Source organism: Onychomys torridus, chromosome 8 (assembly GCF_903995425.1).
Source record: "Onychomys torridus chromosome 8, mOncTor1.1, whole genome shotgun sequence".
In the NCBI taxonomy this organism is placed as follows: Eukaryota; Metazoa; Chordata; class Mammalia; order Rodentia; family Cricetidae; genus Onychomys; species Onychomys torridus.
Genome location: NC_050450.1, coordinates 42,823,520 through 42,851,299, shown reverse-complemented (window position 1 = coordinate 42,851,299; position 27,780 = coordinate 42,823,520). Strand labels below are relative to the sequence as shown.

Below are 27,780 nucleotides of genomic sequence, written 5' to 3'. Positions count from 1 at the left end.
CCTCCTGCAATAAATCTTTCTGCATCTACCCCTACCATTCAAGAGTCAGCTGACTGTTACTGTTAAGTTCTGAATTTCAATGTTACTTTCTGTCTGGGAAAGAGCTATATGCACGACCAAATGTTCTTTACTGGCCAGTCAATGTGACCTCCTTAGCCTGAGAGAAACTGTGTGACATTTGCGTTACAAGAATGGGTCGGACCTGCAGATGTGACATATGATTGTCCAGAGTTTGGCTGTGGATGAGTGAGTGTGATGTGTTGAAAAGAAGATGTAGCTGGGTGTGCAGAAGGAGAAGTGTGAGTAAAGAGTGAGTGAATGATGCAGTAGTGTGTGAAGGAATGTAACAGAGAGAAATGTGTATAGAAGAGAGATAGGGGCAGTATAAAAAGAGATGTAACTATATATGGATTTACCCCTCAGATAGATAGAAAAGGTCTAGCCCTCACCACCTCCGTGGATTTTTTTTGCATACCCCAGTGCTGCCTGGAGGCTGTCCCACCCACCCCCGCAGTTAGCAATACACAGGCTGTAGATCCTTACCTAAAGCAGCCATCAGTTGTGAATACAGGTATTCAGTAGTAGTGTGTACAATGCCATTGGAGTAAAATGCTCCACAGGAGTCAGTGTCCCGGAGCAATGCAGATGGGCCCTGTAAGGTGTGTCCTTAAGCACCCATTTTCTTCTAGTATATTTAAACCTGTTACTCTAGAAATAACTTAGGCAAGCCTCATTATTACTTTCTTTAAACATAAAATACTGACTTAGGATCACCAGTGAAAAGGGCCCATGCTTCCTTTATGTCCCAGTAAGTGCTTAGTAGCACTCAGTAAATAGATTTATGAACTTGGTCCAGGCATCCCCTGTCTTTCTCCCAAGTCTCAGCTCTGGGAAGTGACCCTTCATGGGCCCCACCAGTCTGTGGCTGAGTCATCACTGGGCATCACCTCCAAACGTCCTGCTTGGGTTCCTCCCTCCAGCACTGTAGCCTGACTCATTCTCTGCTTCCAAAATGTTTCTAATTTACAGGAGTTTGATTGAAATGATGATGACAAGCTAAAAGATGGTGTGTGCATTTGCTCCAACATCTTGCAATAGTCCATCAGAATGTGACTTTTAAAAAATGAACATGGCCTATAGTGTGTCTTTGGAATCTCAACATCTTCATCAATCTATTATGATTGTGCATTAGAATGAGGTGACACATTCGGGAGGCTGAGGCAGTGTGACCACAGGTCAAGGCCAGCTTGGGGAAAGAAAACAAACAAACAAAAAACAACCAAGCCACAACACAGTGTTCAACACTGGCCTCACTGTGGCACTACAGCCAGGAAAAGTTAAGGTGTTTAAGAATGTGCTCTCGCTGGGCGGTGGTGGCACACACCTTCAATCCCAGCACTCGGGAGGCAGAGGCAGGCGGATCTCTGTGAGTTCAAGGCCAGTCTGGTCTACAAAGTGAGATCCAGGAAAGGCACACAGCTACACAGAGAAACCCTGTCTCGAAAAAGCAAAAACAAAAACAAAAACAAAACAAAATAAAACAAAAGAATGTGCTCTCCCCCCCCCCACACACACGTCCTGCAGACGGTGGGGAGGTCACTGCTGAAGCGCCTGGTCCTGCTGAGTCTCTGTCTGTCCCTGTCTGTTTTAGGTCAGCTCCATTCAGAACCAGATGCAGTCCAAGGGAGGCTATGGAGGCGGCATGCCCGCCAGCATGCAGATGCAGCTCGTGGACACAAAGGCAGGATAGCCCTGGTCCATCACCTGTGAGTACCTCAGAGCTGGGCGAGCCCTAGTTAAGTCTTGAGATTTAAAAAATGCCTAGTCAGATGGTCTTTCATTGTAGCCTGGGCACATGCTTCATTTTAGGGTTAAATGTCAAGCTGTCTCCTCATCTGAAGACGTTGAGGGACAGGCAGCATGTGGGTAGGGAGGAGGCTTCAGCCTGTGGTTCTCTGACAGGATGCACGTGTTCTCATAAGTAGGAGTACCGATACTGTGTATGTCAGCTTCATGAGTAGTGAGGTGGTTTGTACATATTTTATTAGAAGCTTTTCAGGTGAAAAATAAAAATACTACCTTAGAGAAGGACTTTTAATTTTAATTTTTGGCCAGGTGGCACATGCCTTTAATCCTAGTGCTTAGGAGCCAGAGATGGGAGGATTTCTGTGACTTCAAGACCAGCATAGTGAGTTCCAGGATAGCCAGGGAGACTGTGTATAACACAAAAGCCGGGCACTGGTAGTCCACACCTTTAATCCCAGCACTCGGGAGGCAGAGCCAGGTGGATCTCTCTGAGTTCGAGGCCAGCCTCGTCTACAGAGTGAGTTCCAGGGAAGGCACAAAGCTACACTGAGAAACCCTGTCTTGAAAAAAAAAAAAATGCAAAAAGTAGTAATTTGAATTTTTCTTTTGGTTTTGTAGGTCAGAATTTCTGTCTTTTCTCTGTCCACAGTTCTATATTTTTGTCTTGTGATTGGATTTCTTTTATTTTAATTAAAAAAAGAAGCGTGGCGGCAGCCTGTTCACCCCTGTGACCTCCAGCAAGACGTTCCTGCTCCGAGGAAGGCAGCGTCAGGCCGACCTGCCTTGCCGTCAGTGGCATGCATGCCTGGGACTCTGATAAGAGTTCCTTGGATCGTAGCTGAATTTTCAATGTAATCGACGTGGATTGGATCTTAGCATGGTCTTTTTGTGACTGCTAGCACTGTTTTGTAATTTTTTTCCCTTTTAAACCTTTCATTGCACCTCCAGCCCCTCTGCCTTATGATTTTACTGGTGAGCAGAGACCTGTCGTCACTGCCACTGTTTATGTATAGTTTGAAGGTGTGAGACCCACAAGCACAATAGTCCTTTTCATCTGTTGGAAACTTGAGCTGTGTCTGCACACTCCATGGTGCTGCTCAGAGGGACGGACCCCTTTGGGATGCCAGACCCTGAGCTGCTGCGGCCTGAGGATGTTGCTCTCTGGAGGATGCTCTTTACAGATAATCACAGTCGGGGTCTGGTCTGGTCAGAGCAGCGACAGAAAGCCTGTGTCCCAAAGGTGGTCGTGTGACTGTAAATGTTCAGTGTATTTATTTTGAGAGTAAGGACCTGTGATTGTGAGCAGATAGTTCCGTATCTAATTGTGTGGTGAAGCCCATCCAGCTTCTTGGCATCTTCGTCCTGTTAGCTCTTCACTCTCTGTGTACTGTCTCTGTTTTCTGTTTAAACTCAGCCTCTGCTACCAGCTTTGACTGCAGAGCCCTTGGCCTTCCAGTGTTCCACTACTACGGAGGCCATGGCAGCTTCCAGCAGCACCTGCTGCCTGCCTGGCTGGTTCCCTGACTGTGGACAGCCCTCACAGTGACTTTCTGTGGTTAGCCAGAGGCCTTTGCTCAGGTCCCGTTCTGTTCCTCTTCCCAGCTGGGCCCTGTGGTCCACGTCACTGTCTAGCTGCCTTTGATAGCTTAGCATTCGTGCAGAGGATGAGCATGACCGAAATCAGTGCTGAAGGCAGTTAGGTCCTTGTCTGGAGGAACTGTGATCATTTCTACCTTCTGCCTTCGCCTGCCACTGTCCAGCACTGCTCCTGTCCTGAGATGCTGACCGGAGAGCCAGTAGGCCAGTGCAGGCAAAGCTGAAAGCCTTTCTCCTACATTTCTTCTGAACTTAATTTACCGGTAGGGTGGAACACTGGATGACCTGATCCTTTGACTTTGCAGTTCTTCCCATTCATAGGTGTCAATCCCGAGCACGGAGTCTGTCAAGGAGAAACATTGAATTCACTGTTGTCTTTAATTCACCATGTGGACACTGCACTCTGAGTTTTTCATTCCGCTTGGCCAGGGTGAGGTTCCTGCCAGGGCACTGCTGTGTGTAAACTCTTTCTGTATGACAGACAGGGATTTCTTGGCATCTTCAGCACTGATGGATGAAACAGCACGGGGAGCCATTGTGCTCTCCCCCATCACTCTGCTGCTCCAAGGCCAGGCCTTAATAAGCCAACGGATCTTGTGATGGTCCTGCAGGTGCCTCGGACCTCTTCTCAGCACAGTGAGACACTGTACACAGTGCACCGGCCTGGTGCCCTGAAAGGTTCCAGTAAAGTCAAGAACATGTACAGAGTAACTAACCTTGTACATGATGCTTTTTATGGAGGCTTAAGGATGCTGGCAAGGATGCAGGGAGGCAAACTTCCCACCTCCCTATATGGGACTGTAAACCTTGGGAACTCGTTTGTTCCTTCATAGTAACACATCTCATTTTTAAATTGGAGCTAATAGGATTTTGTACCCAGAATTTATTATATTGTTAATACTTTTCTGAAATACTCGGTAACAACTAGTAAGCAAGAGACAGAGCAGGTTGCACCATGAGGATTCTGGTGGCAGCATGTGCTGGGCGCACCTTCTCCAGTGGGCCTGGGAAGGTTTGTCCATTAGCTTCCCTGCGAGGAAATAGAGGTGTTGGTGTAGAGCGGCGTGCCTTGATCTGTGACTTCTGCTCGGCACTGCAAGAGAAGACGGACGTATTTTTATAATATAAGCATACTTTTTTTGTACATTGTGTTCATTCTTGAATAAAGTGAGCTCACTGTTGGCTTGTAGATATTAAAAAGAAAGTATTGATTTTGATTCAATAAATGTTTTCTTTTAGTCCTGGCTTGGATTTTTCCTTTCTGTTAATGAAATTTTATTCAACAGAACTCATATAGAACCTTCTAGTGTTCCTCCCTCTCCAGTGACAGTTGTGCAGACAACTCTTCTTTCCTTTAAAGGGGTTTGTTTTGTTGAGTAATAATAAATGTAAGCTGGGCAAGGCCACCACATTCTTACAGTCCAAGAGGCTATGGCAGGAGGATTGTGTGTTCATGGCAGCTTTCAAGACTCTGTTCCAAAGAGAATTCAAAGTCTGTAATTATAATCTTTTTAAGGTGGGTCTCACTATGTAGTCTTTGCTGGCCTGGAACTTACTGTGTAGACCAGCTTATTGTGTAGACAAACTCCTAGGCCAACTATTCCCCCTGTCTCAGTCTCTGAGTGACAATAAGTTGCTTATTTCCAACCAGAACATGTCAGAGGACAGATGTTACCTGGACTCATGGATGAGCTCAGGTCGTCAGACTTGACAGCAAGTACCTCGGCCACCTCGGCCCTGACACATGTCCCCCAGCAGTGTCTCCTCAGGCCCGTCAAAGCATCCTGTTGGAATGGAATCACACTTGACTTCATGGCTTCGGAAAAAGTGACAGTGAATCTGGTGGGTTGGAGCTAGCAAGCTGGCTAAATGCCCTGTGATATGGAGGACAGGTCCCCAGTGTCATTTTAACCTCTGATGTAGAAGAGTAAATATCAGACTCACCACCCACCTCCAAGAGCCCTGCAGGAGCCAAGGGCAGGTGGGTCACTTGGGTTTACAGCTGCCACACAGAATCTTATAAAAAAGAAAGTCAGAAGATGCTTTAAGAAATATTTGCCAACAAGCTTTGATAACTTGCCCTCTATGTCCAGAGACACTGAAAGAAAGTTGACTTCAAATGAAGTTCTTTTCAGTGGCAAGGTGGCTCAGTGGGTAAAGCTGATGTACTGAGTGTAAATCCTGGGATCCAGATAGACATGAGAGCAAATTTCTGAGCTCCACATACACGTCATTTTATGCCCACCTCTCCCCCACAAGTCTTATTTTAAAAAGTGAAACCCGGACAAAATCCAGTTCCAGCCCTCTAGCCAGTAGCCGAAAGTGTGTAAGAATGGTTCACAGGGCTGAGAGATGCTCAGTGGTTGAGAGCGCTGGCTGCACTTGTGGGAGACCTGGGTTTGGTTCCCAGCACCCACATGGTGGCTCACAGCTGTCTGCAGCTGCAGTTCAGGGGATCCAGTGTCATCTTCTGACCTCCTTGGCACCTACACTCATGTGCATGTAGTTTTACACACACACACACACACACACACACACACACACACGAAAGCAAGATTGCCTAATAATGAAGTATGTATCAACAAAATTAGATAAATGTTGAGGGGGTATGATAAAGCTGGGGTTGGTGGTGCACACCTTTAATCCCATACCCAGGCAAGATCTCTTGTGAGTTCAAGGTCATCCTGGTCTACATAGTGAGACCCTGTATCAAGGTTAAGAGAGGGAACATTAAGAGAAATAAAGGGATAGAAAATAAGTCAGATTATCTCTATTTACAAATGACTAGATCTTATAATTAAAAGATCCCAAAGACATTTGAAAACAGGTCTGATAAACAGCATACAAAGATCATAACTTGTATATATCAAGAAAATCAGTTAAAGAGTCCCACTCACAATAGCTTAAAAAAACAAAACCTTGGGGGGAGGGGGTGGGAAGGACCCACCTAAGGAGGTAAAAGATCTCTACAGCAAAAACCTTGAGAGAAGGACTGGGGAGATGGCTCAGTGGTCAAGAGCACTTCCTGCTCTTCCAGAGGACCCAGCCCTCATGTGAAATAGCTCATGGGATCCATGCCTTCTGGCCTCTGTAGGTATCTGCTTACACATGCACATACACCTAATTAAAAATAAATCTTGAAAAAACATAAGCCAGACATGGCAACACACATGAGAACAAGCAATTCAAGGCTGCTTTGAAACAAAAACCCAAGCTGATCCTTCCCCACAATTTAAACCCAATCAGCATACAACCCAACAGTCTCACTTGGTATGTAGCCAAAAGATCAGGAGTGTGGTCTAGAAGGGATGTGGACCCCTGTGTGCATGGTGTTATCCCTACAGCTGACACAGATGTGACCTATGTGTTCCACAGTAGCTGAGCAGGTAAATTAAACACAGCATGAATGTACAATGAGAAATTAGCCTCAAGAAAGGCTGTCTTAGTGTTCTATTACTGTGAAGAAACATCATGACCAAGCCAACTCCTATTTTAAAAAAATACATAAAGCATCTAGTTGGGGGCTGGTTTACAGTTTCACAGGCTTATTAGTCCATTATCGTCATGGTAGCACACATGGCAGGCGTGTGGCTGGAACAGTAGCTGAGAGTTTTATGTCCTGATCTGCAGGCAGCAAGCAGAGAGAACTGGGCTTGGTAGGGGCTTTGGAAACCTCAAAGCCTCCCCTCCCACCCGTAACATACTTCCTCCAAGAAGACCCCACCTACTCCAATAAGAGCATCCTCAAACAGTGCCTCTGCCTGATGACTAAGCATTCAAATAAATAAGGCTTTGGGGACCATTCTCAATCAAACTGAGGCCCATAGATGCTAACCCATGGGTCAACCGTAAGGTCAGGACAAGTGAAATAAGCCAGTCACCACAAGAAATCAAAAAGGACTTCAATTATGCAAGCAATCAAGTCACAACTATGTGAACAAGACGGGGCTCAGAGGTAAGGAAAGAAGTTCATTAATGAATTCAGTTTCCAGACACGGAAATGTGCAGACTGGTTACAAATTCAAAGCCCCTAATGCCACTGAAGTGCACACAAAGTTAAGGTAATTTTTACGTTATTTGTACTTTATTGCAGTTTTTCAATTCCCTACTGCCCCAGTCCTAATAAACACTCAAGAAAGAATGACAGAATGCACCTGCCTTGGGAGGGGAGGGAAGAGTCTATGGGCACCATCACAGGCAAACCTCTTCTGCTGCAGTTGCTCACATCAAATACACCTGCTTCCTGGTACCTCGCCACCTCTCCTGGCCTCCTCCCTTCCAGCATCCCTTTTCTAAACATGCATCAAACTCCAGGCCACTGGAGCTGAAACTATGTGAGCGCTGGATCAACATTCATACAAACTTGACTTTGGCCTTTAACCGAGCTTGTCAAGTTCAGCCCTGGAATTCCATCATGTTACAGAGCCAACAAAAAACTTTAATATTTTTCTCATTTGTTTTCTTTGTATTAGAGATTGAATCCAGGGGCCAGAGAGATGGCTCAGCAGTTAAGAGCACTAACTGCTCTTCCAGAGGACCTGGGTTCAATTCTCAGCATCCATGTGGCAGCTCACAACTGTACCTACAGTTTCAAGGGACCTGACACCCTCACATATAAATGCAGGCGAAACACCAATACATGTAAAAAAAAAAATTTTAAGTTTAAAAAAAAAAAAAAGCTGGGTTGTGGTGGTGCACACCTTTAAACCAATTTTAACCATTAAGTATATTGTCTTTAAGTCTCCTCAAATCCTGTGAAACATTCAGACCTTTTATGACTTGGCTTCAAGCTTTAATAGTTTTGTCTCCATCTTTATATAATTATCCTATCTAGGATAGTTTAACCCTTTTATTAGAGATAAAACCTCAAATCTATATTGTTTGCAGCATTCTTATTGGCTCATTGATCCTGAGAGAGAAAGTTTACATCTCAATAGAAAGTTTACATCTCAATAAGGGCTTTGGAGTTTCTCAATAACCTTGAATGGTTACCTTGTAAGCAGGAATAGAAAGAGTAGAGTCCTCAAGCAACTAAACATCTGTAATTGTAGTTGTAGACAATAAACTTGGAAACATCTGGCCACCTTAATCTATACATATAAATGCCCTTGATTAAACAACTGAAAATCTTAAATACCATGAGACATAATAACATTAACAAATAAGTTTACCATTTGTAAGAAATTTTCCCATGGGTGGGTGGTACTAGGCAATGTCTGGTTTCATTGGAACTTTCACCCAGTATTATAGAACAGCTTTCCCACAGCTGCATGGATGCCTGCTCTCTGTTACTAGTTTTTCTAGTATACATACCCCAACTTACCCAGAAAACCTAGGTCTCATGCAAGTGGGGCATAGAACTAGGTGGGGGCAGTGACGTGGGCAAGGGACCAATGGCTTCCTTGTTGATCTTTTTCTTGATAGCACATTCACATTTAACAAGGTCAGCTGGAGTTATTTTAAGCAGGCACAGTTGGAGTTCTGAAGTTGTTCAGTTTACAATATATTGGTTGGTTAAGCAGCGCTACTCGTGGCTGGCTGCCGCCTGCAGCGGCCATGCCCATGGAAGAGAGCGCTGGAGGAAAGTCACAAGCCATGGTTACCTTTCTAGAGCTTTATGGGGAGAGACAGGGAGAGAGAGAGAGAGGGAGGGAGGGAGGGAGGGAGGGAGAGAGAGAGAGAGGGAGGGAGGGAGGGAGGGAGGGAGAGAGAGAGAGAGAGAGAGGGAGGGAGGGAGAGAGAGAAACAGAAACAGAGAAACCGCACATGCGCGCGGAAGGAAGAGACAGAAAGAGAAAAAGGGGGACACACAGAGGGCCCACCTGCTTTTTGGGCTGGGCTGCCGTCCCAGGCTGATGACGTAATTAAGGACAGAATTCTTACATCCCAGACTTTCATTTATTATAAAAAAAAAAAGCAGGTAGATGGGAATCAGGGCGTCGTTCCTCTCAAAAACTACTTTCAGCTGATTTTTGGACGTTGGCTCTTAGGAGAATAGAGAAGGGGAGTCTTCTGAGGTAGACAGGTGTTGTGGGATGCTGTCTGTCATCTGTTTGTTCTGGAGACATGTATCTCTCTTGGCTGTGACTGGGAACCTTCTGTCTGACAAGATGCTGGTGACATAGAAAAAAGCTTAGAGATAAAACAATCATTATTATTTTATGTTGGTAGATCCGGCCTGTCCAGATGGATTTTGAAACAAGTTAAGCTTTATCAGAGACAGATTATTTTAAAGCACCTGTTTCCTTTTCTAGTTCAGCATCCAGGAGACAGGTGATCAATTGTTAAAAGCATCTCATAGTAATAGATGTTTACATTAAAGTCTTTTGTAGCGCCCAGACACTTTTGGGTCTGGGGGTATAAGTACCTTTTAGTTGTTACAGTTTCTTACTTGATGATATTTGGACTCCAGTTCTATGGTGGTCCTGTATCATTGGCTGAACAGTGAGTTAGAGCAGGGAACTGGGAAGAGAAAAGCTTATGGTACATGAGAATTTATTATTATTATTTTTTTGAATTAGGGACAAGGCAAAGCTCATGGCCCTGTCTGTATGCACATGAGAAACACAGGCAGTAACTTTGAAATGAGATAATGAGCTCTTATCTTAGTTGGAAATCTTTCTCATTAAGTAACTCTGAAAGTATAATTAAATCTGGTGAGGTAAGTAAGGCTGTCCTCTGTACCCAACAATAGAAAGAAGTGACATCCTAAAACTCCCAGGACTGAGTCAGTGGCTCTGGTGTCCAGAAGGAAAGAAACTGATCGCTTCCCTGTTGAGTTCTGGGTTCCCTGCCATGTCTGCAGCCAAGCCTAGGTCTGCTGGAGGTCTTAGCTTGGTGTACCCATGCATCTTGGCGCCTGGGGGCAGTCAGCTGACTGGTTGTCTTTCTAGGAGGCACCTTTAACAAGGCTGTTGATGGCCTGGCAGGGCATTCGCTAGCCTGTGGCTTTTTTTCACTTAAAACAGGGACCCAACAGCTTTTGGGAGTTAGCAAGTGCCAGCACTTGGCAATTTTGTTTTCAGGCTCTTATCTCTTCCCTGGCACACCTTAAATGCCACAAATGACTCTTTTGCCTGTGGGTCAGAGCCTTGTTCTCCAGATACTTAAAGTTTAGTCAGGGAGGCCTGGGGAACAAGAGATGGATTTTGCTCTGTGTCCTGAATTTTTTTTTCCTGATGATTGGCAGCTTAAGGACAGCTTTTGGAAGATCTGCCAGTAGGCAGAATGTAAACCAATCCTTTTGGAAGACTTGTCTGTGGCTATAAGCTGATTTTTTGTCTTAGGAGCCATCCTGTCTACTGTAAACTTATTTGTATGGATCTCAGCTGCTTTCAGACCTGTCTGTGTCTCTCAAGGCAGTTTGAGAATGAGTGGGTGGAGTTAAGGTGAGTTAGGGCAAGAGTCTTAGAAGCCACCCAAGCCCACCCATTTGAGCCTGCCCACTGCCGGCGGAAGTCAGACAGAAAAGGTTGCATATGGCAGACACAGAAGTGGGGAGGGAGAAGGGTTTAGAGCTTTAGCAGAAAGCTTGGGGATAAAGTAACTCTTAATTGCCCGTTCACTGGCAGAAGTTCCCATGATGCTGTTATGCAGCCAGGTTTACACTGTTATGTGGCCAGGTTTACCGGTGCCCACCCCTATCCGCCAGTGTAGGTGGTAAATGTATCTGTCCCTTTGTCCCATGGCTGTAGCCAAGAGAAAAATAAAAAATTAAAATAAGCTGGGATCAGACTCCAATCTTGGGCATCCCCAAGAGTGGAGAGAGATCTAAGAATCAGCTCAAGTCACCATTCCTCTTTGTCAAAGGAATGTGAGGGCTGCAGCTGTAGCCAGTAGACCCGAGACAACATTGACCCCCCCTTGTCAGGAGCAAAATGTGCCTGCCTTGCCAGCGCAGCCCAAGGACAACCCCTGGGGTGTCTATCGCAAAGAATATAGCTCAGACTACAGCCGCGAGAGCGGCAGACTCACTTGAAGAATCATGATGGTAGCTGTATAGGGGTCCAGCAGAGGCAAGGGACACGCACACTCACTTGCGATCTTGCAGTCTCGCTGGATGGGGGAGGGGGTGGCAAGCAGCAGCAGTTAGCAGATCCTGGGGGGGGTTTCTATTGAGTCAGGACACCAAATGTTGGTTAAGCGGTGCTGCTCTTGGCTGGCCACTGCCCACAGAGGCCATGCTGATGGAAGAGAGTGCTGGAGGAAAGTTACAAGCCATGGTTACCTTTCTAGAGCTTTATGGGGAGAGAGAGGGAGAGATAGAGGAGGAGGGAGGGAGGGAGAGAGAGAGAGAGAGAGAGAGAGAGAGAGAGAGAGAGAGAGAGAGAGAGAGAAACAGAGAAACAGAGAGACCACAGAGGGAAGAGCGTGGAAAGAGGGCCCGCCCGCTTTTTAGGCTGGGCCGCTGTCTCAGGCTGATGATGTAATTTTGAACAGAATCCTTAAAATATTATGTAACATCACCTTAATAAAAGAAGGTTGAGAGCTGGAGAGATGGCTCAGAGGTTAAGAGCACTGGCTGCTCTTCCAGAAGTCCCGAGTTCAATTCCCAGCAACCACATGGTGGCTCACAACCATCTGTAATGAGATCTGGTGCCCTCTTCTGGCCTACAGTCATACATGCTGTATACATAATAAATAAATAAATCTTTTTTTTTTTTTTTTAAAGAAGGCTGAGCTGGAGTATGGTGGCATGGTGGTTCATGCGTTTAATCCCAGCACTTGGGAGTCAGAGGTAGGCAGATCTCTGAGTTTGAGGCCAGCCTGGTCTACATAGTTCCAGGCCAGTCTCAAAAACCAAAACCAAATAAATAAAAAGGTCGAGTCCAAATTACAAACATAGGCTAAAACAATAATTTAATATTACCTGTGGACATACTGTTACACCATTAGGGCCTTGTAAGTTTCCAGGTAAGCTTTATACAAAGCATAAGGTGCCTTTATGGCTTATATAGCATGTAGAGCTATTTATCATAATCATCATTAAGTTGATGCCTACAGCATCTAACAAAATTTAGATGACTATGATGCTGGAGTTATTATTGAGAGATTTTAGATAGAGGGTCCCTTTTTCATTTTCCATGTACGAGCATCCTGTTAGCTTATTTTATTGTAAATGCCTCTATATTTATAACATGAGATAACCTACAGTAGCCTCTATTGGAAGTAGTTTACCTCTTAGCTGTCCAACATTCCAGCCTTTCTGGGCCCCAACAATGACACCCCAATTTCAGCAGGAAGTAACTATAGATAAGATTACATCACCCCTTTACCAACAACAAAATGTCTGGGATGTTGGGCAAGGCCAGGAAGGGAGAGAGGAGTACAGGCTGGGAGACATTTGTTTCACTTACTGCTCACTGTCCAGGTTCTGGGTGAAACTTCTTTTGAGACCTAACATATGGCATGTGACAATTTTTCAACATTATCCATACCCAAAGGACATTTGTTCCTCTGTAGGACTCAACAGTGATCTAAACATCCATGACCATTTTGTGAGTGTCTGCAGATGGAGGCAGACAACCTGAAAAGTTTAGGAAGTATCCCCTCTCTTAGAATGACATCAAGTTGCAGGGTAGTACAATGATTCTATGAAGCAGGGAGATCTTGGCTCCTTTGCCAGTCAAACTGCTAATAATTTTTCCCCTTTGTTTCCTTTAAACCCTGACACCACTAAACAGCCATGAAAAATATATCTAAGGGACTCATAAAGTAGTGGCTTCAGGTTGCTTTTTCTGTAGTCTTTATAACTGAAAAGTAGAAATAAAATCAAGAGTATCCAGGCTCCCAATTTCAGAAAGAATATCCTGTCTTAGAGGAACTGGTTTTAGGATCCAGTAGAAATGGCAGGTGTTAGGACCCAGTGTAGCCTCTAGCTCCTGTTCCCCTCCCCAGAGTGTGCAGCTGAGGGGCTTCCCGTGGAAAAACTGGCCATGCACACTGTGGCCACTCTGAGGTGGGATCTGGGACCCAGTGGCTGGCAAGGCTGCCAGGATGCCTGGGGTCTTTACAGAGGTAAAGGAGGGGGAAGGGCTGCTCCACTTCTGCCCCTGTCCCTTGACAGACTCAGTGGAGGGGACTATTGGTCTGTTCACTGGATAGAGGAGCCTTTTCTTTTTCTTTAGGGATACCAGAGCCATTTTCATGTTCTGAGCAGGATCCCAAACTCCTTCCTCCTCATGGAAGGAGTCCCAGGTCTTAGCTGGTCCTTCTGTGTCAAAAGAGACTCCTGTGGGACAGCAGCTCAGCTCTGAGGCATGCATGGGGTAGGCTTTAGGGGTGAACATGAGCTTGAATCTAGTCTGTCAGACTCAATCCAGCTGAACAGGTGGCTCATTTCCTCAAAGAAAGTTCTTCCTGATCACCCTAAACAAAGGGGTCTCTGCAACAGTGAGACAGACAGCACATTCACTCACACATCCATTCAAAGCTTACAATATTCCTTCCCAGGACTTTTCTAAGGGAGACCTGACTGTGGGAGAGCCCTTTCCTATGGGAGAGCCTTCCTAGGAAGGCTCCTTTTGGGCACACAGCCCTACCCCAACCTGTTAGGTTTACTAGAAAACTTCTTTAGGGCTTGGTCAGAGTCCTCTTATACCCTGTAGGGCTGAGACCTGGTGCCCGACTCAGCACCTTACCTTATTATGCAACTTCCTTGTTGAGTTTTCCCCAATCTCTGAAGGAATCTGGACCAGTGATGAGCAGTTCCAGGGGTCAGGAGAGTCGGGTCAATCTTTCTTCTCTTCCTGGGGCGCCTCCTTTCTAGCCAGTTGAGCAGCATTTTCAGCAGCACAAGAGGCTAGTGTGGAGGAACATCTTGCTGGGGCCTCCATGTTATAGAAACAATATGCCTTCCCGGTGAGGAATCAATCACTCCACACACTTAGCGATTAATGAAGGGAAAGCTCTTAATAATAGTTCACAATTGGTTCTGGCTAATGGACCACGAGGACCAGCTTGTGTAGTCTTACAGTTTATGTGGCCTACACATGCTGTCATCCTTCAAGGTCTTTTAGGTCTCAGCCCCAAGTCGCATTAAATTCGAACAATTTAAACAGAGACAGAAAACTCCAAGTTGGCCACTTGGACAAATGGGAAATTTACACAGCAAAGATATTGTCAGAACTATTTTAAGTACACCAGTGTTGCTCTTGTTACCCAGGTTCATCTTGCCCACCTGGCAGATTTATGCTTTGCCTGCTAATAGCTCAGGGGACAAAAATGGCAGAACAGGATTTGCTGACTGTTATGGCCATGCACTGTCCCCATGAGTTGCTCCTTAGAGCTGAGTTCTTTGCTATGGGGATGGGCCTAGTGGTTGGTTATGAGTCAGGGCTGCCCCTTGTTATGGGAGTGAAGCTTAATTGGGAGTCAATTTTGGTGAACAAACATTAGCAGAAACTTCCTCAACAACCCTAAACTTCAGTTGTTGTACAACATGTTCTACAGTTTCTAAAAAGCGTGGTTAGCACACTATTATCTTCCAGCCATACTGGAAGCAGAGTTCCTTTAGTTACTTTGTGCAACTTTCTATTTCCTAAGCAAGGTTCTTTTTAAAGTAAATCCTGTAGTGAATCAACTTTATTCCAAGTTCCTCCTGTATCACTCTCACTTCCTGATGGTGGGATGCACAACCAGCAGCCACCTACCTCATGCAGACATGGAAATGCTTCCTGTCAGTCTCTGGCAGAAGCCTGCCACCCCAGCTACAGCCAATCTGCCCACCTCCTTGTGGCTTCTGTGGCTTGTCTGTGACCACCCAGCTTGCCTGGTTCTCCTTCAGGTTTCTGTCCCTAAAACACAACAAAGGAAGGCACAGCAGCCCAGCTCGAGAGGGGTGAGGTCTGTGTCCATGAACAGCCACAGAGTCACCGACTCACAGCCATGACCCTTGGGATGTTTGCAGTCCTCAGCTTTACGGTCTTCCGGTAAGGCCTCAGCCCTGGCGCAGCAGAGACACAGCAGCTCCGGCCTCTGTGGATTTCTGACCCACAGAGAAGTACAGCAGTTTATCTTATGCTACCAAGCTTTGTTTTGTTACAGAGTGACGCTGACTAGGGTGTCACAACAGAGCACAGGAGGAAACCCAGTTAGCCCAGTAGCAAAGGAAAAGCATTGATGGAGCTCAGCAATTGGTAAAGAAAACCAAATGTAGAAAACTGGAAACAGAAGGATGTTCTTCTTGGGGGCTGGTGGTTAAGACAGAGTTTCTCTGTGTAGCACTGGCTGTCCTGGAACTCACTCTGTAGACCAGGCTGGCTTTGAACTGCCTGGTTCTGCCTCCTGAGTGCTGGGATTAAAGGCGTGGGCCACCACTGCCTTGCAGAAGGGACTTTCTGAGAGAGAGAGATATAAAACCTTTAGCAAATACAGGTTTTTGTGTTTCTTGTCCTCTACTTCCCCTCCATTGCCTCTAATGCCCCCCCCCCCTTTTCTTTTTGGCCTGGCTGGCCTAGAATTCAGGGAGCTTCAGATCTGGAGTTCTGGGATTAAAGGCATACACCACCATGCCTAACCTAATTTATATAGAAAGTTCTGAATCATGAAAAAAAAAAAGGCATATACAACAAGAAATGGACTTAGTTGCACATGGGCAGACAAAGGTTTCAGTGAGTATTGTTAGAAGTAAGGCTACCAGATGCTACATCAACATTAAAGAACCATTTTACAGCCGGGTGGTGGTGGCACATGCCTTTAATCCCAGCACTCAGGAGGCAGAGCCAGGCGGATCTCTGTGAGTTCGAGGCCAGCCTGGTCTACAGAGCGAGATCCAGGACAGGCTCCAAAACTACACAGAGAAACCCTGTCTCCGAAAACAAAACAAATAAACAGACAAACAAAGAACCATTTTGTTTCTATTTGTTAAGACTAAGTAATTAAACACTGAAAATGTGAAAGCTACTTCTTAAAATAGCTTTACATGAGGGCTGGAGAGATGGCTCAGAAGAATACTTGTTACTCTTGAAGAGGACCTGGGTTCAATTCCAGCACCCACATGGTGGCTCACAACTGTCTGTAACTTCAAATTCAGGGGATCCAGCACCCTCTTCTGACATCTGCAGGTATCAGACATGTACATGTGATACACAGACATTCCTACAGGCAAAACATCCACATGCTTAAACCCACATGAAGAGTGAGGTCATGAACCAAACATGGAAAACAGAGATCATCTCCCATTCAGGGGGTGCTGATCCACAGGGCTGCTGAGTCCAAGACTAGCCTATTTGAAAATAAAAATAAAATAAAATAAAATGAACTGGTTAATAAACAGAGAATTAAACCCAGGCAGGGTCACAGATGGGGGAAGACCGCCCCTCGTGCTGATGGACTCCAGCATAGTATAGCATGAGAGGGGGCCAGGCAGGCTTGCTCTAGTCACACAGGGACAGCCCAAAAGAGAATGGCTTAGAGTCCTGTCCACCCTGTACAACACTAGAGTATCAAGATGGTGGTTCTGGGAGAGGCAGTCACAGCCAACTCCAGACCCAGGAAGAAACCAGTCATATTGATGGTTGATTTGTAGCAAAGATGACTGAAGTGTGGCTAATCCAGCCATAGCTCCATCCTTCCCACCACAGTATCTTCTTCTGTTGGGCTCTCCCACTTTCTGTAAGCTCCCTGCCCTTACTTCCTGACTCACAAATGTACTCCATTTTTGACAGAGCATACCGAAGACTTGAAGCCATTTGTCTTTTGGGGTCTGTGTTATTTCACTTTGATTTTTGGTGGTACTGGGGACAGAATCCAGGAATTCAGTCACGCTAGGCAAGCTCTCTACCACTGAGCTACCTCCCTACTTCACTTGGAATAGTTTTTGCATTTTTATCCATTTCCTTGCAAATTTCCTGTTCTTTCCAGCTAAGGACACTGTGTACATGTACCACATCTTTGGTGTCCACTCATCAGTTGTTGGGCTATCTTCATTTTCCAGCTATACAAACCTCTGAATGGATTCAAGACCCACTCCTTGGGGGACCAGGGGATCAATGCCTGGTACTTTTAGCTTGCTGAAAACCTCAATCTGGGGAGGTAGTAGGCCCAAGCAGGGACCATATTTCTGATGGTTAACTAAATGGACCCAACAATATGCTGCCTTCTAAACACTCATGCTCACATCTGTGGACAGAAGCGGCCTTCATCCTTCACCAAAGAAGCCTCCCCAACAATGAACAGCGTTGACGGCAGAGACTCATAGCTGCTCAGGATGCAGGATGAAGGACAGTCGTGGGCTCAGCCTTGGACAAGTCACTCACACCACACCCTTGAAGGCTCAGAGCACACTGAAGTGCTGTTCCCTAGACTTGACACGGTAATTAATATCACAGCTCAGAGAAACTGTAGTTGTCTACACTGGCCACTGGAAACCAGCTTGTCAACCAACAGCCAAGGAGGTGGGTGGAACTTACAGGGCCTTCTGTTCACATCAGAACTATTGCTTACAAATAGATTCTAGGAGCAAGAATCACAGATTTGTTCTGTCTGCTGAGCCCTATAGTCTTACACCCATGGGGACATGAATGGCCTTGGTGGGTCTCAAAATAAATGAATTAGATTTGTGGGGAGAGTGGACAGAAGTGGTAGGAAGGTGGGAGTGACAGTCGCTATGCCGGGCTAGGTGTATGAAACTTAAAAACAAAAAACCCCAAGAAGTCACATTGTAGCATGGCGCCACCTGGTGTCTTTGTACAACATTTTTATTTTATTTATTTTTATTTTTATTTTTTTTACAGCCTACTCTTTGATTTCATTTAATTATTGGAGGTAGGGGAGTGTGCCACATGCAGAGGCCAGAGGAAAAGTCTGCGAAGCTGGTTCTCTCCTTCCATCTTGATACGGGTTCTGTGGACTAAACTCCAGTGGTCAGGCATCATCTTACTGTCTCCCCACATTTGGTTCTGTTAAAGGCGAGTTTCCTTTCTGGGACCACCTGCCAGGCGCCGTACACAGATGGCATCATGGCAACACTTCTCATCACCAACTGTCTGATAAGCAGTCTTGGCCATCAACTTGACTACATCTGGAATCAACTAAAACCTAAACAGCTGGGCATGCCTGTAAACCGTTTTTTCTTTGCAGACCAGGCTGGCCTTGAACTCAGAGATCTGCCTGTCTCTGCCTCTGAGTGCTGGGATTAAATGCATGTGCCACCATTGCTGGCTGTGGACTGTTGTGTTATTTGAGGTGGGAAGACCATACCTTCTGGTAGCAGCCCACACAAAAGACATGGAAAGAAGCCACCTTCCTCTTCTTCCTCCTCCTCCTCTTCTTCCTCCTCCTCCTCTTCCTCCTCTTCTTCCTCCTGCTCCTCTTCCTCCTCCTCCTCCTCTTCCTCCTCTTCCTCCTCCTCCTCTTCCTCCTCCTTCTTCTTCTAGAGCTGAGGACCGAACCCAGGACCTTGCACTTGCCAGGCAAGCGCTCTACCACTGAGTTAAATCCCCAACCCCAAGCAGTGGTTCTTAACTTGCAGGTTGAGACCCCTTAGGGGAGGTTGAACAACCCTTTCACAGAGGACACCAAAGACCATCTGAAAACAGAGACAGTTACATTAGATTCATAACAGTAGCAAAGTAGCAATGAAAATAATCTTATGGTTGGGGGTCACCACAACAGGAGGAACTGACTATATTAAAGGCTGGCAGTGTTAGGAAGGCTGAGAACCACCGCTCTAGTGAATCTTAACTAGTAGGTTGTAGTATCAGGAGAGGTCCCGGAGCAGCAGACAGCTAAGGATGGGTGTTTTAAAGGATCTGGAACAGGCTTTCCAATTTGCCCACACCTGGTTCCTGAAGTCTCTCCTAGAAGCATGGAGAGCAGTGAAAATCCATGGTGGGAACTATTTAATGAACTTACTGAAATAAATGCATTCTATTGAGAGCTGCTGGTAGCAAAAGGCCATGGGAGTATACAGCAGGTGACAACTAATGTTCAGAATGTCAATCTATCAGAATCAACAGCTCTGTTGGACGCAAGGCATTTGTGAATTACTGTCTTCTGAATGAACTGGCTCTTCTTGTAAACTTCTTGTGCAGTAACAGCTGTGGTATCTTCCCATTACCATGCATCTTCATAAAATGTATATAGGTAATCTCATGATTACATCTCAATCTTATAGGCATATATAACTGTAGGTGTTAAGGAAGGTGGATTTTCATTTAGCTGTATAATTTTGATATACAGAAAGTATATTAGGATGTTTCATAGCAGATCCATTCATTGTCCCATGAGACTAGACATTTAGTCTGCTTTGTTCCTTTTGCTCAGACTACCACAGAAAATAATAATCTCTCCTCAGTCTAACACAAACTGCATGAGTTTAGCTCATTTTTACCTCAGAGCAAGTTCAAACTAGACTAAAGGCCTTTGTAAATCGATCATGAGTTTAAAACTTTACAGTTATGCACAAGGTTAGAGTCACAGGTGTCTACCAAGGACACCTAACAAGACGCCCTAAGAAAAGCCTGCTAATTCCTCGCTTGCCAGGTCTGCTGATAAAAAGAGCTATGTCTCAGAGTTTGTGGCACTGGGCACTGCACCCTCTCCCTCTGGTCCTGAGACCTTGGAACCTTGCGTTACTATGGTAATGGTTCTGCTCCTTATCACCTATTCTAGGAATGTGGGATGACCTTGAGGGTTTTGAGACTTTTATCAGGATTGCCTGGGGTCTCCTGATAGAGAAATATGGGAAGTCGGGCAAGAGAGAAGGATGAGAACAAAAAAAAAAGAAACTTTAGAAGAGAACCAAGATAGGACAGAGAACAGCAGAAAAAGGTAGAGTCAGGCAAGAGAGGAACGAGAAACGACAGCTGTAACAAACTACAGATTTAGAACTTAGAATAAAATGAATGGACTGAAAGAACACGATGTGGGTAGATTTGAGATCCCTCAGATTAGAATCCCGATGCTTGTAAGCGTCTTCCTCCAGACTCCCAAGGAGAGATCTCGGGCCAGGCATGGGGGGTGGGACTTTTGATAGCATCCTGACTTACCTCTCTGAGGAGCAAGGGTAGTGGGTAGCCATTCCAGCTGTGGCCTGGAAGTTCCAACCCCCATTGAGGCTTCGGTAATGGTCACGCCCACAAGGCGGGGCTGAGGGAGGAAGCAGAAGACCCAGGATCGAGAGGAGAGGCTTCTCTTGGTTCTGGGACCCTGGACGCTGGAGGTAGACGGAGCAGAGTTCTCCAGAGAACACCGCCGGACTGCGCCATACCTTTGCCAGATCCTACAACCTATCCCTTTATTTGTGAGTTACCCCACAAAATAAACCTCCCTTTTAACTATGTGGAGTGGCCTTAATAATTTCACCAATAAGCAAGTTTAGTGACTTTATATATAAAGCTTCTGCATTTGTGCAAAAATAAGGAACAGAATGAACTCAGTGATGGAACTGACCATGACGTACATGGACAGCCTGAAGTGTTCTAACCGTGCCCTGGGGGAGGCTCTTCCTCTAGCTGCCACAGAGCTCACGTTGTAAAAAACTCAAAGTAAGTCCTATTATAAGATTGGCCGAATAACAAGACAACTTTAAGTCCCAGCTTGAGAACCCTAATACAAACTACAATGAGTGAGCTTGACCTCAGACGTAGCCTGCACTTTCTTCTAAGTACTTAAATCAAAAATTACTATTATTGTGTGTGCGTGATCCCTGTGTGGGTTACGCATGGAGGTGCAGGACAACTTTATAGAGTTGGGTCTCTGCTCCCGTCTTCATGTGGATGCAGGTCAAGTTTGTTCTTTTGGTAAACTCAATCACTTGACAAAGTCTCCTGTGGAGGTTGTGAACTAACCGTCCCTAACTTCCCAGCCTTTTGTTTTCTTTTTAAGTTCTGGCTGTCCTAGAACTCCCCTATGTAAACCAGATGGCCTCAAATTCAGAGATCCGCCTGCCTCTGCCTCCTGAGTGGTGGAATTAAATGTCCACACCAGTATGCTTTGCTCATTCTTTTAAGAATCACCCGAGATTGATGGGTAGGTTCCATGTGAACATGACTGACCAAAGCAGTAATATGGTTATTTCCAGCTTTTAATGACAGGTTCACCTCCCCCCAACTCCCCAAAAAGCCAGGGTCTTCTGTCATTTAGGCTAGTCTCAAATTCGTGAGGCAGTGGACAATTTTGAACATCTGATTTCCTGCCTCTACCTAGTCTGGAATGGTGCTGGGCAAGTACTCTCCCAACAGGTCCACTCTACTCTCAGCTTCAACTAGGGCACCTCGGTTTTCCTTATGGTTTTGGGGAGTTGTTTTTAGTACCAACTCACAGGCATGCTGTGAAAACTTCACAATTATGGTCCTTTCTCATTATTGACTTGGGTTAGCCCTCTCCTTACATTCTAACCACGTATTTTCAAAGAGCCAACCTGTAGTAGTTTGGGGTATATACTACCTAATTAGTTTATGCTGGTATCTTTCCATTAATTTTTGGTTTAATCTACTATTCTGGTTTCTTGAGAATACTTAATCGTTAGCAATTTTTATCTAATACATGCATCTAAAAGCTATCAGCTTCCCTTTAAGTGTGGTGTTAAGCTGATAGGTTTTGAGTGTGGGGGCACGCACCTTTAATCCCAGCACTTGGGAGGCAGAGGCAGGTAGATCTCTTCGAGCCTGAGGCCAGACTGGCCTACATATAGGAGAGTTCCAGGACAGTCAGGATCACAGAGGTGAGACCATTCATATATATTTTGAGACAAGGTTTCTCTATGTAACAGTCCTGGAACTCACTTTGTAGACCAGGCTGGGCTTGAACTCAGCGAGATCCACCTGCCTCTGCCTCCCAAGTGCTGGGATTAAAGGCGTGCACTACCACTGCCCAGCTTCAAAATAAATCTTAAAAATTAATTTATGTGTGCATGCACGCACCATAATGTGTGGGTATTAGAGGGCAGCTTGCAGGACTCAGTTCCCCTTCCAACATGTATGTTCAAAGACTGAACTCAGACCATCAGGATTGATGGTCAATGTCCTTGTTCCCCAAGCCCAATATAGGGCCCCAAACCCTGAAATTAAAAAAAAAAGGATCCTGTTTTGTTATATGGGCTCACACTCCTGCTTCATCTCCCAGTGGCTGTGACTACAGGCATGTGGCCACTGTGCCCAGCTGTGTTGATAGCTTTTCAGTGGTCAAGCATTCCATTCTGATGTGTGGCCTGGAGGTGTTTCTACAGACCTGTTCCTACATCCTCACGGGTCTGGGCAAGGTTCAGCCCCCACTACACATTGGGGCACCTGTAGGATATGCCATCCTATGAGTTCAAGATGGAGGGCCTGCTAGGTAGGGAGTGATGCCTTCCTCAATAACGGCATCACTGGTAAGGTGGCTCACGCTCCTGTGAACCCTACTGGAAATAAACTAACAGAAAGGGAACGCATTGTGACCACCCCCCCCCAACACTGCACTAGACACTCGCCAGAGTAGTGAGGCCAGAAAAGTTGGAATGAAACCAAGAGGCTGAGATCCTGTGTGCATGCAGCTAGCTCCCCTGGAAGCCAAGTTAGAACAAGCCACACACTGAGAAACAGTAGGCCAAGCATTACAAGGTCTGGCCAATCACATCAAATTGGCCATTCTTCATCTTGATCAAAACTGTGTATTCTAAACATTACAATGCACTAGTGAGCCCAGGGGAATGTCGAGGGAGGGCAAGGCTGGGAAGCCATGTGCTGGCAGGTGTTAGCTCCCACACAAACCACAGGTAGAGGGGGCTGGAGATTTCACAAAGGGCTCAGCAGGAGAATCCCTTCTCTGCCAAGGTCTAAAGGGACCAGATTCAAGAGTGCGCAGGCTCACTGGCCAAGGATCCTCACACAGCTAGATACCCTTGCTTCCTTTATTCACTGGACTCTATGGGGTTCTGCCACAGCACACAGGCTTCCTTACAAGCTCATTTCTCAGTGTGGCTCTGATGACCTCAATGTGAGCAGAGCTTCTGGAAAGCTCATCTTCCAATAAAAAGGGACCATGTTTGCTCTTTTCACTGGATATTGTCCTTGAGGTGGTGTCCTGGTACACAAGGAAGCTGCCAGGTTCTTTAGGGCCTAACAGTGACTGTACCAACCCTGACAGCTGGCCCATGGACATTTCTGTTAGGAAGCAAGTTCAAGGGGTTAAAGTCATTGTCACTTCATTTGCAAGCAAAAACACCATGTAGAGCTTATATATGGTCAACAGTAACAGACGACTCCAATTTCTCTGGTGACTTGGAGGCACCATGGGTCCCAAGTTGGCACTCTTGTTTTTAGTTAGGGTGTCCTAAGCTAGCTTCGAACCCGCCATTTAGTTGAAAGCTGAAATCTTGGTCCTCTTGCTTCTACCTCCCTAGTGTATTATAATACCCATTTTTATGTGGTTCTAGGAATTGGACCCGGGGCTTTGTGCATGCTAGGGAGGCACGAAGTCTCCTAATGAGCCACTTTGCAGTCTGAACATTCTTCCGAAGTGACCTGTTAGCTGTTTCATGGGCTCTATATAAACTTGGAATGAAGTGCACACAGTTAATGCAGGTTCTTTATTGGTTCCAATGTGTTAGGAGATGTGGTAATAAATGATACCCTTACATTCTCTTAACCAAAAATATAACAAGTATTTACACTCAGTAAAAATACAAAAGCATACAGAGGCACTGTCTTTCTAAAAGACATAAGTTGAAGAGGCATCAGAAACCAGGAGACAACAGTGCTTGTTACAGGATGCCTTACAATCACTTGATTGTGCAGAAACTGTCACTTGATTACAGCAACTGTGCAATTTTGCTTTTGTTTTTGATAAACTCACATTTCAATGTTAAAACATCTATCATGTTCAACTGCATTCTGTACATTAAAAATAAAGAGGCCTTTTAAACAGCACAAAAGCTAAAGATGACTTAGGGTTCAAGTTTCAACTTGAAAATGTACCCAACTCGCCTCAAGGCTGATTCCCCCTTTTTTGTAGCATGTAATGGAATTCTGAAAGAATACACTCAATGTCTTTGTAGAGCCTTCCAAATGATCACTGTTTTAAATTTAAGGAATCCTTTTTTTTTTTTTTTCCTTTGTAATTATAAAGAAACTCTTGATAGTTTCTGCTACGCTTCCAGTTTGGTAGAGAACACAGAGGTGATGAACATGTCACCCTCATGAATACTCTCTAAAGGATTTTTCTCCCCGAAGATCCTGTTGAAAGACACCAGTTAGAGGAAATGAAGTCGGGGGATTGCAAGTGCCCTGCTCTAAGTAGCGCTTGGACTCACTAATCAACTCTTTCACTGTTTGAAAAAGTCTGCACTCAGGGTCTCCTGCTTCAACAGTCTTGGCAGATGCTGGGCACAAATCTCTTTAGTGATGTTTGACACTTAGAACAGGGACAAATGGGCGTTTGGAACTGGAGCAAGCATGGGCTTTAAGGCTTCCCTTGCTCTAGTCACATGACAAAGTAAAAAAAAAGGCAGACATGATTTTTTTCAGGGACTCATATACATCAAACATTTGGTTTTCATTCTGATCAATGTGATCAGTTGATCTGAACACTCACAGATAAAGCTCGATATAACCAAGGCAGCAACACAGTGCAAGTTCAAAGCCACAGGCCTCAATGCTCTGTGCAAGATATTTATACCATTAAGGACCAAGGCAGGCGAGGCTCCGTCTCAAGACCTGTTGGATGAACAGAGGCTGTGCACACAGCATGTTTTTCTAGAGTAATGGATAGAAAATGGTGACAATGAGTACCCAAACTTTGATTAAAAAGGTGAATATAGCAAAAATATTTATTTTGTTTTGGACATGAAAACAATATTATGCAAATAGGTGAATAAAAAATTCACAACCAGAGGACAAAGTTCCTAGGCCAGATCAGTTAAGCATGGCTGTCAAGCTTCAGCTGCTTCCCAGGCTGCTTCCACCTTTAGAGGGCCAGCAGAGCTCTTCCTCAGCGCACTGCAGTGCACCTGGGCTCACGTCTAAGGCTTTTGGGTTAATGTCTCCCAGGGGAATCCTTTAGCCACCTACTTTTCCTAAAGCCACAGGCACTCGGTGGGAGGACACACACTGTGACATCTGCAACTGTTCTGATCCTCAGAGATTGGGCAGGAAACAGGAAGAGAGCAACAGAAAAGCAGAGTCCTGAAAAGGCAGTTGGTCATGTGACTGCTCTGGAGCAATACTGTCATGGTTAGTGCACTTAAAATGGCTTTGGCTTTTCTTCTTTTTTGGGGTAATTACAGAAGTTTACAAAATCTTATTTGCCTTTTCATTAAAAAGCAAATGAAAAACTTTAAATGTTATTTAACATTTAAATACATTAACTACAAAGTATTATGTTTAATTTGTAAAAATGCGAAAAGTCCACTTTACTAAGCAGTCACTGGATTTGAATACAGAGTGCCATATCCAGGAGGTCCCAAAGGATGTCTTCTGCAGGGTGGAAGTCCCTCTGTTATCCTAGGCCCCATGTCTTATGCAAGTCCATCCCTTGTTACTGAGCTCTGTGGAGGGCTCGAAGCTCAAGTTCAACTGCACATGTGGTTGAGCAGTGCAAGCCATCGAATGAGTCAAGATCACTGACCATAATTACATCCATAAAGGATACTTTAGAAAAGTTATTATTATTTTGTGTGTAGGGGTGTTCTGCCTGCATGTATGTCTGTGCACCACATACATGCAGTGCTTTTGGGGGCCAGAAGAGGGTGTTGGATCCCTCTCCTGGAGTTACAGGCAGTTGTAAGCCACCACGTGAGTGCTAGGAAGTAAACCAGGGCCCTCTGCAAGAGTTATCTTAACCCCTGAGCCATCTCTCCAGCTTCTACAATATTTCTTTTAAACCAGGAGGTCTATGCTTGAGTTGTGAAATGTTAGCTTAGGGAGGGTTCCTATAGAAACGAAACTTTCTAGAAGCCATTCCCATTGGATTTATAGTATCCTTACAATTGGATGCAGTATGATGGTCACTTCAGAAACAGACTCAATGTTAACTGTTCTTTCTTTGGAAATTAGGGTTCTCCCTTCCTATTCGACCTCTGCTCCCCTTTCCAAAAGACTGCCAAGACCCCTGTGGCTGATACAGCCCATGCCATGATGAGCAGGCTGCCCACACTTCATCTGTACAGGGGTCTAGTTCCCACCCGAGTATCTGCTACAATAGTGCCACATCTCTGTACCTATGTCAGGATTATGTCTGCTGCTCAGACCATAGACAGCTTTACAGCCTCAGACAAACAACAGCTAACAAGAGCTCCTGAATACAAATAAACCACAATACTTTAAATAATAAGTTACTTTTCAAATACACAAGACTATCCTTGGTATTGGCAGACATTTTGAATGTGTCCTTTAGCCCAAGCTATGGCTTGGAAATAATAATACCACTATCTTTAAAATGATGTACAAAAAGAGAAACCTATAGTGATATACAGGGGGCAACTCTGAGCTTGAATATGGTCCCAAGGCAGGAGTGATGTGCAAAGTGTAGGCTGGGATCAGGTGCAACATCCGGTTAAGGAGACTGCACCTGCAGGGACAGAAGAAAAGGAAGCATGACTCAGGAAGAGCTCCTCCTCAGCCCAGGGAGGAAACCTCAGGGTTGGTGGCAACAGTGAGCTGTTGGCCTTGGCCTGAAGAACCACAAGCTCTTGTCCATGCTCCTGACTTCCAGTGGTCTCCAATGGGTATCCAAAGGCTAGACTGCAGACACCTGCTCATTTTCTGAAAATAATAAAGGTACAATTAGCTGGCACATCTATCTATTAATGCAGATCTAGCAATAACCAACAGATTATCTGCTACATAAGAAACTCATCTCAACAAATATTGGCAGACATTCCATTAAGACCCAGACTTCACTGTAACACCAGTTTCTAATCACACTGAGAGCTGATAGGAAACTAGAATTTCAAAATTAAAATCCTTTTTACACTTAACTTCTCACGTGTGTGTGTGTGTGTGTGTGTGTGTGTGTGTGTGTGTGTGTGTGTGCGCGCGCGCGCGCGCACGTGTGAAGGTCAGAGGACAATTTGCAGAACCCGCTTCTCTTCTCCCATCATGTGGATTCTGTGGACCAGGCTTGGCAGGAAGTGCACAGGCACTGCTGAGCCACCTTGCTGGCCCCTGTAGTTTTATTTTCTTTGGTGTGTGTGTAGTGGGTTACATATATGTGTGTATGGGTATGTGTGAATGTGTATGGAGGCTAGAGGTTGATAAATGATGTCTTACTGGATGGAACACTCTACTTTAGTCAGGATCTCTCAGTGAACCTAGAGCTTGCTAATCTGACTAGTCTAGGTAGCCAGCTTGCCCTGGGGACCCTGGATTCTGGTCCTCATGCTTCATCCATTGAGCCACCTCCCCAGACCACAGATGGTTTCAATATATCACTTTATTACTATACTGTTTAGAAGGC

The 27,780-nt window shown here is 45.2% G+C and overlaps 2 protein-coding genes across 17 annotated transcripts in view; one reads left to right on the top strand and one right to left on the bottom strand.

Annotated features, from left to right (window-relative positions):
* Nucleotides 1–4,641, top strand: part of Cdc42se2 (CDC42 small effector 2) — a 77,417-nt gene extending 72,776 nt beyond the window's left edge. For both annotated transcript variants that reach the window (XM_036197682.1, XM_036197681.1), the window contains 2 exons: nt 1,652–1,766; nt 2,425–4,641. In XM_036197682.1, the coding sequence (XP_036053575.1) occupies nt 1,652–1,750 (99 nt within the window). In that variant the 3' untranslated portion in view covers nt 1,751–1,766; nt 2,425–4,641. The remainder of the gene's footprint in view (nt 1–1,651; nt 1,767–2,424) is intronic.
* Nucleotides 4,642–23,895: 19,254 nt separating this feature from the next.
* Rapgef6 (Rap guanine nucleotide exchange factor 6) overlaps nt 23,896–27,780 on the bottom strand; it is a 180,525-nt gene continuing 176,640 nt past the window's right edge. For 12 of the 15 annotated variants that reach the window (XM_036195112.1, XM_036195122.1, XM_036195128.1 and 9 more), the window contains one exon: nt 26,068–27,086. In XM_036195112.1, coding sequence (XP_036051005.1) covers nt 27,061–27,086 — 26 coding nt within the window. In that variant the 3' untranslated portion in view covers nt 26,068–27,060. Of the gene's footprint in view, nt 27,087–27,780 lie in introns of all 15 variants that reach the window. The other 3 variants (XM_036195123.1, XM_036195118.1, XM_036195119.1) reach the window with 1 other exon arrangement.